This window comes from Diabrotica undecimpunctata, chromosome 1 (assembly GCF_040954645.1).
Source record: "Diabrotica undecimpunctata isolate CICGRU chromosome 1, icDiaUnde3, whole genome shotgun sequence".
Taxonomy (NCBI): domain Eukaryota; kingdom Metazoa; phylum Arthropoda; class Insecta; order Coleoptera; family Chrysomelidae; genus Diabrotica; species Diabrotica undecimpunctata.
In genome coordinates this window covers 202,762,298-202,781,926 of record NC_092803.1, presented here as the reverse complement: position 1 = coordinate 202,781,926, position 19,629 = coordinate 202,762,298, and the positions used below count along the sequence as shown (strand labels likewise).

The window sequence follows — 19,629 nt, the reverse complement described above, 5'->3', positions numbered from 1 at the left end:
CTCAAAAATGCTCTAATGATTTTTAAAAGAAAAACAAGTACTCAGAACTATATAAATTACAAAAGGCAGGTAGCATATTCAAAGAAAATCATTTTGAATTGGAAACTTTTTTGTGAAGAATAAAAATACTTCTTTATATGAGTTAAAAGACACATATTTATATATGGAGATTAACTGTAGATTCTAGTAAATTTATTATTTGTATTATATGCTATGGATTCTAAAGATTGTTTAATAATTTAATGTTTATTTTATTATACGAAACTACTTTATCTACATACGCCCATGGCAACGAATAATGTGTTGCCTAACCAAAAATGAAACTTATATTTCTAAAAATATAAAACTAAATATCAATTTATTTATAAACTCTTTGTTTCTAAGAACACACATTGTTAATTTACACATTAAAAAAATTTCACAATAAATTTTCATAAATATAAATTAAGTTAAACGACTTGTCTTACCGGTGCGAACTTTGACGTTAAACGAAATAAAGAAGAACATAACCTCATTGTGATGGTAAATATTTATTTAATTTTCGTTGAGTAGTTTTATGGTTTTATTTTAAAAAACATGAAGGAGAAGGAGTCCTACGAACATGTTTATGGAGATCCTAAACAATATCACATGCCAATTAAAGAAATAGAAGTAAGTGATAAATATTATTTTATAAATATTTAATAATAGAATATGTCCACATTTGTGGAACTGCAACACTTTTTCAAATTGGTATATTACCTTTTATACAAGAAAAATTATTTAGAAAGTATAAATTAATTACGAACGAAACTAAAATAAATTGAAAATAGATATGTTTTATATCTAAATTTATTTTATTTTACTTGTAGGAAAAATGGAAGTTGGTGCCTGCTTTTTTAAAAATAAGAGGATTGGTAAAACAACATATAGACTCATTCAACTACTTCATTGCAGTTGAAATTAAGAAGATAGTTGAAGCTAACAACAAAGTAACCTGTGATGCTGATCCATTATTTTATATCAAGTGAGTTGATTGATATAGTTAGAAGTTAGAGGCTATTTTATATACTTATCATAAGCTATTTTATATATGTATTTGAATTTATTCTGGTATGATTATGATTATTATATAATTACTTTATAATAATTTGCTCATGCATTCCAACACTTAATTCCTGGAGTTGGTTATAGCAAATTACACTATTTTTCTAAAATAGTGTAACCATAATATACTTTCAATAATAATAGTCAACTATACCATCTATTTTCTATAATAGGTACACAAATGTTCAAGTTGGAACACCTGATGTGGATGAAGGTTTCAATATTAGCAAACCTACAACGCCTCATGAATGTAGGTTAAGGGATATGACTTATTCAGCTCCAATAACAGTTGATATAGAATACACAAGAGGATCCCAAAGGCTATCTAAAACAGGCCTTTTAATTGGAAGGTAAGTACACATTTTTATTATATATAAAAAGAGAAATAAACACTTTATTTACCTATAAGGATTTGTTCCTGATAAAGCACCAAGAAATAGATGGATAAATTTTCAATTGAGAAGCTGTAATAGGGTTAGGATACTTGAAAGAATTTACATATTATGTACATGATATAACTATAGGCCAAACAGTTGGGATCCTGAAGGGCATAGTGGGTATGCTATAGGAAAGCATACCTTAAAAAATATTACAGAAACCCAGGGAAAGTATCACAACTTGGCTGTCTGACTGACTGCTGGTATAAGCAGTCGCTCTTTTATCAGTCATCTTTTAACAGAACTATTACTACAGATTAAGGAACTTACTTGCCCTTGGAATAAGAAATTGCCCCAAAAGATGAATGAACCGATAACTGGCCAAAGGTATCTAGATATAGTACACAGCGGAGTACTACTATATTAAAATTCCTAAGGATATTCCAAGAACAGTTGTTGTGTCAAGTAGTAGTGACAAAATAACAGTTACCATGGATTCTGATCCCAATATCTAGCAGAGGAATATTTTGTTGTAGATCTTTACTTTAGTTAGAATTACTTTGAGAAAGGTCTTTAATAGATGAGTCATAAAACTGATAGTTCTATAACAGTCACATTTTTTTTTGTGGTATATGTTTTTGTTTAAATTTGATTTAAGCTAACCCTAAGAAATTTTTTTATAAGTTGTTAAATATCAATGTAAGCCATTTTATTCGTGTGTTATCCATTAATTTTAAAAATTTTGAATAAAAATTGTTGAGACCTATTGCCTTGACCTTTTTTGTTTTACATATGGCATTTCTCGTTATCAAATATACATTAAGGAGATATTTTTCCTTCGATGGCAACATTCTAGTTATGGTGTTTATTTTTAAACATTTTTCTGCATATTTCAAGTCCATTTTCTCTACTATAGTTATTATTAGCTTCTCTTGATTATCTGTTAGGCCTCTAGTTTTCTTGGGTTTTTAATACCCTATTTCAGTTTTACCTTTTTTCAATATAAGAGCCATAATATTGAGGCAATCATAAAGTAGGTAAAAATTGGCACAAAAAGTTTATTTTTACATATCAAAATGATAATCAAAATCGTATTTATAAATTTTTTTGTCTAAATAAAACAAATTTTACAAATCTGCAGGATGCCAATTATGCTGAAATCCTCAAATTGTGTTCTGAGCGGCAAATCCGAGTATGAATTAGCAAAAATGAACGAATGTCCATTAGACCCAGGTGGATATTTCGTCGTGAAAGGACAAGAGAAAGTTATTTTGATCCAAGAACAGTTAACAAAAAATAGAATGTTGGTGGAGGAAGGAAAATATGGAGTGCAGTGTCAAGTGACCAGTTCCACCCATGAAAAGAAGTCCAGGACCAATGTATTTGTCAAAGGAAATAAGTATTATGTGGGACATAATACTTTCACAGATGTAAGTTTTTATGATTCTCTTCTTAAACAAGTTCATTCAAAGTTTTTGTCATTCTTATAAAAGTTTATTAAAAATGAATTCATGGTTCATGTTCCACACTTATATAAAGCAATGCTTTAGTGTAATCTACGAAACATAAATAGTTTTTAACAATAACTTCATATACTTTTTCTATTATTTATTAGCTTAATTTACGCATACCATTCCTTTGGCCACTAAACATGTTGCCAAATCATGACTCCTAGATTATGGATTGTGTTGATATCCATTTCTCACATTTTTTTTGATGCCATGTTCACTGAGTTAATTATTGTTTATTACTAACCACACAGCCTTTTCCTTTCCATTCTTAGAATTAAAGGTTCCGTTTCTATCTGACTAGAATCTGGATTATGAGTCATAGTTCTATGAAAGAAGACTCAAAAGGAATTGACCAGGCCAATAGAAGCCCTTTGCTCTACAGCCAGCAAATAACTTATAGAACATTATTTGTGTTTTGATTGCTAAAGAGTGCAACTAAATAAAAAAAAAATAGTTCCATTGGTATCATGTACTTGTCTGTGGACTCCAGCAATCTTATCATCTGTGATAGTGTATCCATTATTCAGTATAATTTGTGTTTGTGATTTAAACTCTCTGGATAAATATTTATTTATTTTCAACAGGCTTCTGCCCATTAATAACAATGTTTACAATATATACAATAAAATATCTGAACTTGGTCAATTAAGTATGTTCTCAGCCATCTAAGAAGTGGCCCATTAACACCCTTTTTTAAGTTTAACTATTAAAATATTATGGTTGACCCGATCAAAGGCCTTGGAGAAATCAGTGTATAGTGCATGTACCCTACAGTCCCTCTCCATGGCCTTCCTCAGGAAGTCCACAAACACTAGTATATTACATTCAGTTGATTTGCTAATCCGAAGTCCAAATTGTTGGTCCATTAGCTGTTTTTCAATTGAAGCTTTAAGATAGTCACATAAAAAACATTCAAATATCTTTAGTATTACACTAATTATACTAATGTGCCTGTAATTATTCCCCAATGAATTATCTCCTGCTTTAAAAATAGGTGTTAAACAACTATTTTTTCAGCATTCTGAAAATTCACCCTTATTTAAGGATAGATTAAAAATGTAAAAAAGAGGTTTGGATAATATAAAACAACAATTCTTGAGAAAGCTGGGAGGCAATCCATCAGGACACATATCCTTACTCACGTCCAGTTCTGATAATTCTAAATAAATATCAGATATAGTTATGTTGAAACCAGTCAAGTTAGTTAGACCAAGTGAAGGTGAATCACTGGGTATGTCACATATTTGAGTAGAATAGACCGTAGAAAAATACTCTGCAAAAGGATTTACAATATCTGGTCCGTGACTGGATCCAACACCACCATAACTCAACACAGCGGGCAAGGAAGGCTTTCCCCTCTGTGAATTCACAAACGACCAAAATCCCTTCAAATTATTTCCTAGTGATAATTCTGTTAAATAAATATGATTTCTGTAGCGTTCAGCTTTTAACAATTTACAGTTGGCCCTCAGCTGAGAAAAAGTGCGATAATCCAGAAGTGATTTAGATAAAAGATATTTTTTGTGAGCTTCCTTTTTCTCAACTATCAGGTCCTTCAACTCTGGAGAGAACCAAGAGAGGAATCTACGTTTTGAATACCTTTTTAGGGGGATAAATAATTCTATAGCTAAGTAAACTAAATCATAAAAAATATTCAGAATTTGATTCAGTGGTTTTCGTAAATACTTTTTGTTATAAATTTTGAGTGGTCTATTATTGTTTGCATTCCCTTCAAATTTGTTGGTACCCAATACTCTTAATTTTACATTTTTCAGCCTATCCTCGTCTCTATAGTATTTAAAGCTTTAAACATCATAAACGACCAAGAAATATGTGAACTGATAGGAATAAACGACATCCACAAATTGACTCCCACTCTTGAAGAATGCCACAACCTGAAGATATATACACAGGAGTCAGCATTAGCGTACTTAGGAACCAAATTGGTTGTAAAGAGGTACGTTACATCAGCATCAAAGATGAAAACGCCTGCTGATGAAGCTCGAGATTTACTGGCAACTACTGTTCTGGCTCATGTACCAGTAGAAGAATATAATTTTAGACTCAAAGCTATTTATTTAGGACTGATGGTAAGATACACTTTTAATTGACATTTATTTCATTTTTTACTGATCTATTGATTTTTGGATTTAGTATATTGAAACTTTTCTCCTTTTCCACCTTTCAGATACATTAATTGTGCAGTATATCTTTGTTATTCAATTCTGTTTATGGAATCTTTCTATCATCGCCTCGATTGTATCTATGTATCGTCCCCTATATGGTAATTACAGTGTTGCCACCTCCATAAATTAAACCAGGAACACTGATTATTAAGAAATCTCGTACACTTTAATTAAAATTTTCCTATTCTTCATTAATATCATTTTTTCATCTGTTTTCATTTTTCCTGTCTGTATCCACAATTTAATCTTGCCAATTTCTGTTGGAGCTTCCTCTCTGTGTTTTTCTTTTCTTCCCAGTTCCAGTATTTGGCTTATCAACCTTTCTTGTTTCATTTTTCTAGTATCACAATGGATGTTTTCCATCATGATCTTCTGGATAGTATGTATTGACTTTTCTAGAAACTGTTTCTAAAAAAATATCTGTATATATAGAGCAGTCATTGTTCAACACTCAAAACTTTATTTAGTTCCTCAATTTATACAAAAATTAGCAGATTATTGTTTACAATAAATCGTCATTATACATATGGCAATATTTATTTTAAAATTAAAATATTCCTTAGATAAAGAAAGTGATCGAAGCACAAAATGACAGCCAACTACTGGATGACAGGGACTATTACGGTAATAAAAGATTGGAATTGGCTGGTTCCCTCATTTCTCTAATGTTCGAAGACGTGTTCAAAAGGTTCAACTGGGAACTGACAGCCATCGCAGAAAAGACCATTCCCAAGATTAGAGCTACACAATTTGATGTTGTGAAATACATGAGATCTGATTTAATTACAAGTTGTTTGGTGTTTGCCATATCCACGGTAAGTTAACAAGATAATTATGTATACATTGTTTCCCTGTAAGTCCATTTTATGTCATCAATGACATCACAGTGCTTGCAAATTGTCTAACAATAAGTTTAGAATTATTTTAGACAGTTCTATATATACTTAGTAAAAAAAATTTCTAGAAAACATTTTTCATGTACCTTTTAACAGAAATTAATAATAATAAGCTTAAATTTTCATTGTCTTCATGGAAAGAAAGTTATGTTGTTCCTATATTTAAAAATGGTCAGAAAGACAATATTGAAAATTATCATAGCATTTGTATACAATCTGCAATTCCTAAGCTGTTCGACAGTCTTATAGCAAAGTAACTTTTTTGGTTATGTAAATGCTTAGTATCTCAATCACAACATGGTTTTCATAGCAAAAGATCCACTGCAACAAACTTAGTTTGCTATCAATCTGATATATTATCTCACATGGAAGACCGTAAACAGGTAGATGCAATATACACAGATTTTTCCAAAGCATTTGATCGTGTAGATCACCAAATACTTTTGGACAAATTAATTAATATAGGCTTTCATGTCAGGTTTGTTGAATTGATTAAAAACTCTACATCTGGAGTTCCTCAAGGAGGCCACACTTCTCCACTTCTTTTTAATATCTTCGTTAACGACATCACTTCCTGTTTCCTATATAGCAAAGTCTAATGTTGGTAGATGATTTGAAATTTTGGAAAATTATAGATAGCTTAAAAGATCAAGCCTTGCTACAAGATGACAGACCGACTACAAAATTGGTACAATCAGAACAAACTCTACTTAAATGTAAAAAAATGTTGTTTTATAAGTTTTTCTCGTAAAGTCAATAGAATTGGAACAAGCTATACTATTAATAACCAGCCACTGAATTATGTTATTTTCAATGAGAAGCTTACTTTCTGTGACCACATAAACTCTATTTCAATAAAGGCATATAAACTTCTTGGTTTCGTTACTAGGAATTGCAAGTATTTCTCCATTGATTCAACAAGATTACTCCGACAATATTGTATAAAAAGATAACATCAAAATTGGATGGCCTACAATTTACTTTTTATAAGAAAATGACCTTACCTTACCTCACATTGGTGTTATCCGCATATATAATAAAATAACCTAGGTCACTAATAGATATGTTGAAAAAGAGCGATTGGAAGTATGAGGTTAGAAGTAAGGTTTGAGAGGGCGTGGCTTGTGAAAAGAGAAGGTGGAGTTACTTTGGATTAGAAGGGGTGTGGTTTCTAAATCAGTGGGCTTTGCATTGAAATAGGTTTGGTCTGACTTAAGGTTTATAAGACAGTGGGAGTGAATTGTGACTCAAAGGAATTGTGTAGTTTGTGATAGGGAAGCTTTAAAATAGTTTGAAGGTGATTTTTAAAGGGCGTGGTTTAATATTCGAGTGAATATGGCTTTTAATAGAATAGGTGTGGTTTCTAACTCAGTATTTTGTAGATAAAGGAGTGGTTTGACCTCTTAAATCTTTCTATACTGCGAGCTGAGAAAGGTATTTTTTTGTGGCTTTTGTATAGGCTATTAATAACTGTTGTCGTTCCTCTTTTGTGTCGAAGCCTTTAATTTAGCATGTACTTAAACGTTTTCCCCGCTTCTCAGATCATTATCGCTCGCTGAACCTTTTTCGTCTTCATTTTAGTAAGCGTGTTCTGTAAGAAAGATCCAATTTCATAGTTTTCGCATGACTGAAGCAGCTTTGTTTGTTTGTTTCTCCAGTTTTGTTAGTTGAAGAGATAAGCTTAACGGAATCTTGGTTCTGGCTTGATACTTGGACTTTTTTTACTTCCATTCTGTGTTCCCCTTACAAACTTAGTGACCACGACTGAACATGATGAGCCCCCAACTACGAGAAAGTTCTCATGTCGACGAGGTCTCACGTCTCTTAGATATATTGTAACTCTATGGGTGTGACTAAAGGTAAAAGGGCTTGTCTTCTGACTATATAAATAGGATCAACTTTAAAGTATATCTGGGGGTTCATGACTGGTAATAAAGCTCAAAGTCCGAAAGGACGTGAATTATGACTTGACAAGCTGTAATAACTTTGAAATAAAGAACGAGCAGTTTATAATGTGCTGAGCGTGGCTTTAAAATAGTTTGGGTGTGACTTGCAATGGGCGTGGATTAATATTAAAGTGAGTTTGGCTTTCAGTGGACTGGACGTGGTTTGTAATACACTTGGCGTGGCTAAATATAGAGGAGGACAGCTTGGGGCTACATAAAGTACAAAATTCACGGTTCAAGTACCGTGGCATTAAATCCGGTGGAGCAGATGGAGGGATTTTGATATAGAGTTGGTGTAATTGATGACTCAGTGAATGTATTTTTAACGGATATATTTAAGGCTGCTGGGCGTATAATTTCGCTTTGTATGAGTCATTCAATATTTTGTCATAATTGTCTTTGTTTTAACACAAAATTGAGATTTATTTGAATATTGATAGACATCAAGTCAGCAGCCTCCTTCGTTGTTCAATTGGGGATACCATAAATACCCTCATTGTAGTTGCAGATAGCTGTACCAATGACTGTATTCAAAGCTGTATCCAAAGTTTGGATAATTACCATTGTCAGAGTCTTACATCATCCACCTTACAATGCCGACTTCACCAGGTTATTACTAAGACATGTTTCCATTTAGCTATCATAGCAACTAGTTAGGGTCAACTTACTTAAGTTTGGACAGGATTTCCATAGCATAAGTCTTTCTAAAATACCGTTTAGTTGGCAATCCATGAAAAGAAGAACTTTTATAAACTTGTACAAGCCCTTAATGGCCGATTCTTTGTTGTACTTGGGAATATGTTAAGTAGATATCGTATAGGTAGAATTTGGGTAGCAAAAATATCCAAAAGTTCAATTTACCTAGTGTATTTGTGTTTCATTTGACTCTTTCAACTTTAGTATCAATATTACATGTTCTTGGCATTTTTTAAGGGAAATTGGACCATTAAACGTTTCAGAATGGAACGGTTAGGAGTTACTCAAGTTCTTTCGAGACTCAGCTACATTTCTGCGTTAGGTATGATGACCAGAGTGAACTCTCAGTTCGAAAAAACCAGAAAAGTATCGGGACCAAGGTCTCTTCAGCCTAGCCAGTGGGGAATGCTGTGTCCGAGCGATACACCTGAAGGAGAAGTGAGTATTTCCATTTAAATATTACACAAGTAAAGTTTCTTTATATTTTTTGCCTTAATATACACAAAAGCGGTGTTGTCAAATTTATTTAAAACAATATTTGAATATCTACAGTTAGTTTGTTGTAGTTTTGCACAATTATGACATTATTCAAACCTTTTTTCTAGTCGAACCACGTAAAACTATAAAATTGAACCTGTACAATGGAATATATCAATCAAAGACAGTTCTATGACGAATTAATATAGAGAGATATTGAGATTGTTGAGATCACACACATTATTCAGTCATGCATCACCTAGTTACGTTGATTACAGAAGAAAATAACTTTAGTGTTGGTCCATTGTCGATTTTTTGATATGTTCACGTAGATATATAAAGTATCTAGTTGCATATACAAAGGATTATAACTCCAATACATGAACCTACAGCATATCCACTTTGCAACGTCGCATAGTATTCAATTGGTTTCTTGTAATTCGTTACAGTTTCTAGTCTGGGTGCTAGGCTAGAATTAGACAATTTTGCATGTGAACTATGGTATGACTATCTTTAGCAATTTTTAGGTCAATAAAATATATAGACATTTTCTTAGCTTAGCGTTTTTGCCGATATAAAATATGCTCATTGCATGCCTCATTCAAAAAATCGGCATTAAATTCCGTGTACTACGTTTATTTCTTCGGATTCTGACAGTATATGCAGTCATTATGAAGAGATATGAGTAGAAGAAGGAAGAAAAGTGTTAGAGAAGCTGAAAAAAGGCAAAAAAACCTGAACTTTATTTTATGTTTAATGTATAGTCGATTAGTTAGTGTTGTACACAAATCTACTTTTTAAATAACTTTCAGGCTTGTGGTTTAGTAAAAAATTTGGCCTTGATGACTCACATTACCACAGAAGTCGACGAATATCCCCTGATTAGACTGGCCCGAAATGCTGGAGTTCAAGACATTAATATGGTTGCTAGTTTTGCTATCCATTCTCCTTCAACGTATATTGTATTTCTAAATGGTAAGAAAATGTTAAATATTTATTAGATTTTTATTAGGACGTAGACTCCCTTGTCTCCACCTCTGGTCTTTATCCAATGCTATTATTGTCCATTCAGTGCTTTTGCATTTAGTTTTCGATAAACAAGCCCGATTATTTTAACATAATATTATCTAACAATAATCCTATTTCCTTTTCATTCTCTCCTGTTTGATATTAATCCGATGATCTGGGTTGAATTGCATTGGCTTTTAGTGCATTGAGTTTTCGACTTGTTTTCTGGAGTGTGCATAAGGACTTCCGGGACTGAGTCGTCAGATCACTTCACTAATATATTGCTGCTTATAATCGAAGATTGCAATTTTATATCGCCAGCATCGATAGTTTTTCGTTTGGCTGGATGATTTTTGACTGCAAGAGCTGAATTGGTCTACGAAATGGCGGTTTTTTATTGCGATTGAGGAGAGGACTCCATGTTGAAAGTAACCGGTTGCCGTCATCTATTTTATTGAAACAATTAAGGCGCTTTTCCATCTCACTGGATTCTCGAATAAAGCTTGGTTTATAGAAACGGATCAGTGCTATGGTTCTGGAATACATCTGGATTCCAAAAAATCAACACTAGGAATACTAAGATTTCCTACTTGTGAATCAAATTCAAATCTTTACCACTGTGCTTTCTAAAACTTGCAAAGCAGACATATTGATGAATTAGTCGGCAACGGAATTATCAATATGCATTCACACATGCTGTTCGTCACGGTAAAAATTCATAGTGAACTCAGTTTCTGGTACTCCAAACAGAGTAAAGAACTAAACATTGTTTCGATTCGGAGCAACTGCGTATGTCGTTCTGATGAGACCTCAAGAGGTTGAAATAGGTGTAAGCGGCTTTCGGGTACCCTGCATCGAAATAAAAAACAAAAAATCAAGTTTATAAGTCACAAGTTGAGTAGCAATTAAATCTAAGTCGGTGATATTTTAAACAAAAAATCCTTAGTTAATTATGAGAAAACGCCACAATCTGATTATTTCAAACACAAAAAACAATCGTCACACGCGAGACGAGAATAAAAAGGATGCCAAAAGACACATTAGATGAAGTTGAATTATAATGTAGAAATTAAGCAGATAGAAAATAATTAGCAATTGTGTTTTCACCAGAAGACATATTCTATCACTATACCTCTTTACATCATAATATTAATCTTCTTATTCTAGGTAATATCTTGGGTATAACGAAAAACTACAGGAAACTAATAAAAGTATACAGGATGACCCGCCGAAAAGGCTTTATATCTGGATATGTCTCGATTTATCCAAGCCATCTGCACAAATGCGTATATATCAGTTCGGATAGCGGCCGTTTGTGCAGGCCCTACATCATAGTGGAAAATGGAATACCTCTCGTCAACGATAAACATATTTTAGAACTCGAAAAAGGTATGAGAGGTTTCGAAGACTTTCTACAGAACGGTAAGTAGGTATATATTTTCTTAAATAACGCTGGGACATTTTTTCTATTCGCATATTCACTCCACAATGAAAAACATTGTTATCAATGGTAAATTAACTACGACACATATTTACTATTTAGAATATTAAAGCTATTTTTGTGAGTCTGATATCCCTGATTGCGGCCCTGTGCATTAAAGAAATCGAGAGATCTCTACACCGCCGAAATATTCCACGAACTCCGATAAAGAGGTGACCTTCGAGTAAAAACTCAGTGGAAAGAAATTTGGCTGATTGGCCATTTTGAAAAAAGTAAAATTATAGTGGGAGAATATTACTGTCACTTTTTAATGAAACTAGGCTAAAGCATTCCTGAAAACAGACCTGACTAAACAAGAAAAAATCTTTTTCGAATAGTACAATGCACTTGACCATTAAAGTGACTTGTCAATGGTGAAATTGAGGAATATGCACTATGGAATACTGAAACAGCCGCCTTATTCTCCAGGTTTAGCTCCCTCGGACTCCCATCTATTGTCAGAACATTCCTCTTTGCTCAGCACTATTCGACAAGTTAAAAGCCATTGAGTCTGTAGATGAGTACTTTGCAACACTTCCAGGGGGAAATCACAGTATTGGAACACAGCTTAAATGAAATATATTGGTATTATATTAAAGTAGATTGTACAGCTGTTAAAACATAAAAACTTCTTTTCCGATCTTGCAGTTTTACTTTACAGTAACTACTACTATAACTAATATAATATTTGCTAATTGTCTGTCATTTTTAGGATTGATCGAATTTTTGGACGTAAATGAAGAAAACGACAGCTATATAGCCTGTTACGAAAAGGATATAACGTTGCAAACTACTCACCTAGAAATAGCAACTTTTACCTTACTGGGAGTATGTGCAGGCCTGGTACCATACCCACATCACAATCAATCTCCGAGAAATACTTATCAGTGCGCTATGGGAAAACAAGCCATGGGTAAATATGTTTTAATAATAATTAATTGTTTGCTCGTTTTTTCTCTTATCGCAGATACTTCTAAAATTTTAGCTTAACGTACAAATTGTATTACCGGTTTGAACTCGGTATTTTTGAATAAATTCGTATAAACTTTTTTCCACATATAAAATTATTAAATTTCGAAAATCGTCTCACTGTCAGAACTGTCAAACCTACCCGAACACTTCAGAGAACCTAACCTTATATATTGTTGTATTTTAACTAACACTTAGTTTATTTAATCTTTATTTCCACTGATTCTAATTTATTACAGTCTTCTACACTTATTCTAATTCACTAAAAACACAATAATTTATATTAATTTATTTTACAACTTCCAAAGTTCCCTGTTTCTGTTACCTAGTTCTGGAATTCCCTGGAAGCAGACATGAATTGGCTCGAACATGGGGGAAGACCGGTCGCAGCGGTGTTGACCTGAATTACCTCGAATGAACGGGAACCCAGACTGGTTTTTTTATAGCGGCTCGGAGAAAATACTAGAATAGAAAAGAATTAGAAATAATATATTTACAGTTTTGTGCGCCATAATATTTATTGTAACAATATTTATTTTTTAGTTATAGACTTCTCTTGAACCCTTTCTTATTCGTTTGGATGCTTGTAGTCTTAATTTTAAGGTGATATAATATGTTTTTTCTCATCAGTCTCAATAGTATCGGGTTACAATATCTAATACGTTTTAGGAACAATTGGCTACAACCAAAAAAATCGTATGGATACTCTCCTGTACAACCTCGTATACCCGCAAGCACCCATGGTAAAAACTAAAACCATAGAACTAACCAATTTCGATAAGCTACCGGCCGGTCAGAACGCTACCGTAGCTGTAATGAGCTACAGCGGTTACGATATCGAAGATGCCCTCATTTTGAACAAAGCTTCTATCGATAGAGGTTTCGGCAGATGTCTAGTCTACAAGAACTCCAAATGTATCATGAAGCGGTACCCAAACCAAACGTTTGACAGGATTCAAGGACCGATGCTCGACGCAACTACTGGTCAACCTGCGTGGAAGCACAGCTGCTTGGACAATGACGGAATTGTCGCTCCAGGAGAATTGGTTCAAAGTAGACAGGTAAGTTTACTTTGTTAGCTTTTTTTAAACATTCATTTTTAAGTGTTTTTCTCTTTCATCACATTTTGGAATACCTTGATTAACATCTACATACTTGGAAGGTATCATAGCTACATCTTACATCATCTAAAGGTACCGGTGACGAATGACGTATTTGCCCAGAATTATTTTCATCGATATCTGAGAAAGCATTCGAAAAAATGACATGCGAAATGTGTTTTAGGTCCTCATCAACAAATCTGTACCAACGGTGTCAGCGGTTCCTGGTAGTTCTAATACATCTGTAGAATATAAAGATACTCCAGTCACATATAGAAACGATGAACCCAGTTATATAGAGAAGGTATTAATTAGCACAAACGAGGAAGATACTACGTTGTTGAAGGTGCTCCTCAGGCAGACTAGAAGACCTGAAATTGGCGACAAATTTAGTTCAAGGCACGGTCAAAAGGGGGTCGTAGGTAAGTCTAAATATTAAGAGCGTAGGCGCAAAATTTCGGGCCAATGCTTTTTAAATGCAATAATTTTTTTCGAATCCTGAGAAAACTAATAAGTATTTTTGAAAAATTTAAATGCAGAATGAAAGATTACATTATTACTGAGGGCCGAAAGTCCCTGAAAGCTTCTATAATGTTTATTTTAGTAAGTTACCGAGGTGAAAATGAAGAGAAAATTAAGTGTGATTTTTAAGTTCAAATATCTCATTCAAAATAAACTTTTTGTTTATTCTAAGGGACTTTCGGCCCTCGGTAATAATGTAAACTTTCATTCTGCGTTCAAATTTTAAAAAAATATTTATTAGTTTTTCAGGATTCGAAAAAAATGAAATGCATTTAAAAAGCATTGGCCCGAAATTTTGCGCCTACTCTCTTAATAGAAGAAACGCTCGTTTTATCACTTTGCAATATTTGTTAACGCAAAGCATATATGTTTTTTGTCACAACAGCCAATTTTGAACGACCTTCACGATTATTTTTTTTTGTTTATGTTCTCTAAAGTGACCCCTTAATAGGGAATCTCTTAAACCCTCTCTTAAAAGTACTCTCTGATCTGCTAGAAGAGTTCATCCAAGAATTATTTTTACTTTTTCAGCCAGTATCATCCAAATTTTTTCATGTCTTGCCATTTTACCCCCTTGATATCATTCTCTAACCTGTTAAAACTTCTAACCATAAACCATTTACTTCTTAAATTATTATCATCCAAAAGTCTTCATCTTTGATCGTTCCTGCTTCTTCTCACCCCTTAAACAACACCCTTTGACCAGTTAGAAACCTTCAGCAATCGATTATTTACTTCTTCAACCAATACCACCTAAAATTTTTTATTTTGGTTACTTTTTGACCATCCAACTCTTTTCTTACTTTTTTAACAATACTATGTGACCTGCTAGAAGACTTCATTCAAGAGTTAATTTTACTTTTTCAGCCAGTACCACCCAAATTTCTTGATCTCTTACTATTCAAACCTCTTTTTACCCTCTTGACATCACCCTCTAACTTTGAATAGTTATTTTTTTAATGAAAATAACATCAAAAGTTTACTACTAATGCATACTTCTTCTGCAGGTCTCGTCGTAGAACAAGAAGATATGCCATTCAATGAATACGGTATTTGTCCAGATATTATTATGAACCCCCACGGTTTCCCTTCCAGAATGACAGTTGGTAAATTAATAGAACTGTTAGCAGGAAAAGCTGGACTTGTCGAAGGTAAGAAATTAATTTTTCTATCGATTTTCTTATTAAAAAATATTTGATTTTTTGTCAAAATAAAATATTTACAATTTCTCTTGATAAAACAGACTAACCATAAGAACTTTAATAATTATTTTACTTTAATTATCATATTTTTGGCCTTTGCAAATTTATTTACCAATATAGACATGTAACTTGTAACTTATGAAAAATGTGACATTTGACGTGGAAGTGACATTTCACGTAAAATGCGATGAAAACGTGACAGTTGACACAAAATGTCTACTTAATGAGACCTTATACGTCACCATCATATATATCGTTCAAGCATGAACGTGAGTGAGCCAAAAATTAGCAAGGTGGACCTCAATAATGCCAAAGAGGCTCTTATGTTGCACTATATTTAATATCTGGAATATATTATGCAAAATATACGAAGATATGGATTTTTACAGCCCTTAAAATATAAACCATGAGTGAGAAAATTATTTTTGTTAATTTCTGTTATCTTTTTCTTATCTATGACATTTCAGTTCTTGTTTCAGCTGCTTAAGATAATATTGAATATCTTGTTCGAAATAATACTGTACTTTATACAATTAATTACTAATTTTAGGTAAATTTCACTACGGAACGGCCTTCGGTGGATCCAAAGTATCGGACGTAAGCGAGGAGTTGGTCAAGCATGGATTTAACTATCAGGGAAAAGATATATTTTATTCTGGTATAACGGGCGAGCCTCTCGAAGCTTATATTTACTCAGGTCCCGTTTATTACCAAAAATTGAAGCATATGGTTCAGGATAAGATCCATGGGAGGTAAGTATTTTTTTAATAAATACACTAAACGGTTAACAATAACATCTATCTACATGATTTTTGTGCCTTATTTTATTCTTTTTGGACGTAAGTCCATGTTAATACGTTACGTTGTTCTTTATAATAACACTTTATGGTAGCAAGTTATCGTAATACTGTAACCGCTGTAAGTACTGTATAAGGGGATGTTAGGTGAGAAGTAGGAAGTAAAGATCATGTAGTGTCTTTTTATTGTGGTCGGTATCTCGTCAATCCACCATTATATAGCACCCTTGAACGTTTTATTCTGTATTTATAACCTACAAAGCAGTAAAATAAAGATTTTGGGAACGTCAGAAATATAAAATCAGGTAAAGAATCCAAAAGCATCTTATATATGGGATGATATGGCTCTGGTGCTGGCAGAAAAATTGTTACGGAGATTACAACCAAAACCGTTACCATAAATTCTACTTTAGAAAGAACACACTCAGTACAGCAAGTAATAGATTAAATTTAGTTACTCTTCGACTATTTAATTTATTTAATACCACCCTCTGATCTGCTAAAAGTCTTCTTCAGGCACTGCCTCTACAAATTATTTACTTGGATTACTTTCTAACTATCCAACTCTCTTCTTACCCCTTAACAATATCTTCTGACCTACTAGAAGACTTCAGCCAAGGATTAATAAGTTTTTCAGCCACAATTCTTTATTTCTTTCTATCCAAGCATCTATTTACTATCTTAACATCATCCTCTGACGTGTTAGCAACTTCTAGCCTTTAACCATTTATTTCTTCAATTACTATCATCAAAAATTCTTCATCTCTTACTATTCAAGTTTAGTTTTCCTTAAATAACATGCTCTGACATGTTAGAAGTATTTCAGCAATTGATTATTTACTTTTTTAGCTCATACAATCCACAATTGTTCATTTTGGTTACTTTCTGACTATTTAACTTCTTTCTTACCCCTTTAACAATACGTTCTGACCTGCTAGAAGACTTCAAACAAAGATTATTTACTGTTTCAGCCAATACCATTCAAATTTTTTCATGTCTTGCCATCCAAGCCTCTTTTTACTACCTTGACATCACCCTCTAACGTTAGAAGCTTCTTCTCACCCCCTTAAACACCTACCTCTGACCTGTTAGAAACCTTTAGCCGTTGATTATTTACTTATTCAGTCACTACCTCTAAAAATTATTAATTTGGATTACTTTCTAACTATGCAACTCTCTTCTTACACCTTTAACAGTACTCTCTGATTTGCTAGAAGACTTCCAAAGATAATTTTTACGTTTTCAGCCAGTGCCACCCAAATTTCTTCATCTCTTGCCATTCAAGCCTCTTTATACCCCTTTGACATCACCCTCTAACCTCTAATCATGAACTATTTGCTTCTTCAATTACCATCATCCAAAAATATTCATATTTGATTGATTATTTACTTTTTTAGGCAATGCATTCCAAAATTCTTTATTTTAGTTACTTTCTGACAATCCAACTTTCTTCTTACCTCTTTAACAACTCCTTCTAACCTGCTGGAAAATTTCAGCCAATGATTATTTTGTTTTTCATCCAGTAGCACCCAAAATTCTTCATCCCTAGCCATCCGAGCCTCTTTTGATCCCTTTGACATCTTTCTCTGGCCTGTTAGAAACTTTTCACCTTAGAAAGGTTGGGAAATCAAATGACAATAGTTAACGTGAAATGATGGCTCTGCAGAGTATATATAATTGTAAAGACGGTTGTCATCTGATCTGTATTTAGACAACTGTTGAGTGTCGAAGAGCTTTGCAGAATTCTTGTACCTAACACTAAGACAAACCAAGTTTGAAGATTCTAGGGTATGAAGACGGATACGGTTTCAATAAAGAGCTGCCTGGTCCTTAAAATCCGAGAAATAAACAAAAAGATTATACAGTTTTATATTTATTTAGTTTTGTGTTTGTATGAATACAAATTAAAAAACTTTTCTGTCTAGGGGCCGAGGACCGCGAGCTGTTTTAACTAGACAGCCCACAGAAGGAAGAAGCCGAGACGGAGGTCTTAGGCTGGGTGAAATGGAGAGAGATTGTCTTATCGGCTACGGTGCAAGGTCTGTATCTTTTTAGTGTATTTTTAACAAGTACTCTTAAATTTTACACTGGAAATAGTTAGTAATTTTGCGATTCAATTTAAAAATCAATCAAACTTTTAGTATTACAAATTGTATTGGTGTTGTCATACGAGGATACATTATTTATATTTTGTATCCAATAATAAGAAATAGTAATTCGTCGTTTAAAATTATCATATTGTTTTTTAAAATATCCTCTCTTATATGTATTATAAAATATACAGTTTGCATGCGTTCACTCACTTTTTAGTATAACAAATATCAAATTTTTTAACGGAAACGTAAAATGGCACACCTGTAAACACTGTGTTGCCAAGATTCGAAATAAAAGAAAGGTTTTCGGCAATGTTTTATTTGATATAATTGTTTTACTGTTATGATTTTGAAATAATTTCTCATAAACAAAAACCTATTATTTCTCCATTTTATTTATGTTATGAATCTACTAATTGTTTTCTTATAATATAATAGTCCGTTGTACTTTATCAACTCCATGCACTTTATCCAATTTTGACGTTGACATTTTCGCACAGCGTTGCCGTATTGTCGATATAGGATAATTACGAAATTATTAAAATGTGAAAGTATTATTATTATTATAAATTCATCTGTTGAGAGGTGTCTGATGAACTAATGTATTTAAAAAATTTTTTAGTTGATAATATTATTCGATTATACAATAATTACGTAGCATATTGAAAAAGTGACCATATTTTGTGAAAAAAAAAATTGTATTTTTACGTAACATGATTTTAACCTTGATTATTAATTTTAGCATGATGTTAGTGGAACGTCTGATGGTATCGAGTGATCAATGCGAAGTAGATGTATGCAACAAATGCGGCCTATTGGGCTACTGCGGATGGTGCAATAGCTGCAAAAGCTCTGGACAGGTTTCCAGCATCACCATGCCTTACGCTTGTAAACTGTTATTGACGGAGCTGCAGTCGATGAATATAACTGCCAGGCTGACGTTAACACATTATTGTAAATGAGAAATTAGCTATAAATAAAACGTTTTCTGTTATACAATATATATTTTATTTTATTATACCCCATCACTTAAATAACTTCCAGGCCGGATTTATAGAGGCGCCAGTAATAACAAATAAAGATGAATAAGAATCTTCAAAGACCATTTGCCTACATTTGAGCTAAATGGGATCATGAATTCACTTACAGTGGTTGGACACAGTTTATTTCAACATTTTGATTGAACAATTTTAAACGCGAAGGCTGCATTTACCCCATGCAAGCTATTTTATTCATACTGCACCACTAGAAAGGAGAATTCATCCACCTTATTATTGACATCT

General features: G+C 33.0%; 1 protein-coding gene across 1 annotated transcript; it reads left to right on the top strand.

Moving 5' to 3' along the window:
- The first annotated feature begins 495 nt into the window (after nucleotides 1-495).
- Polr3B (RNA polymerase III subunit RpIII128) lies at nucleotides 496-19,347 on the top strand. The gene is made up of 16 exons (XM_072521018.1): nucleotides 496-651; nucleotides 852-1,006; nucleotides 1,260-1,436; nucleotides 2,605-2,893; nucleotides 4,750-5,064; nucleotides 5,724-5,975; nucleotides 8,936-9,136; nucleotides 9,988-10,150; nucleotides 11,351-11,605; nucleotides 12,376-12,576; nucleotides 13,302-13,693; nucleotides 13,917-14,154; nucleotides 15,262-15,405; nucleotides 16,007-16,208; nucleotides 18,179-18,292; nucleotides 19,089-19,347. Exons 1-16 carry the CDS (start codon nucleotides 577-579, stop codon nucleotides 19,306-19,308), a joined length of 3,393 nt encoding a protein of 1,130 aa, XP_072377119.1. The 5' UTR covers nucleotides 496-576; the 3' UTR covers nucleotides 19,309-19,347.
- The last annotated feature ends 282 nt before the right edge of the window (nucleotides 19,348-19,629 follow it).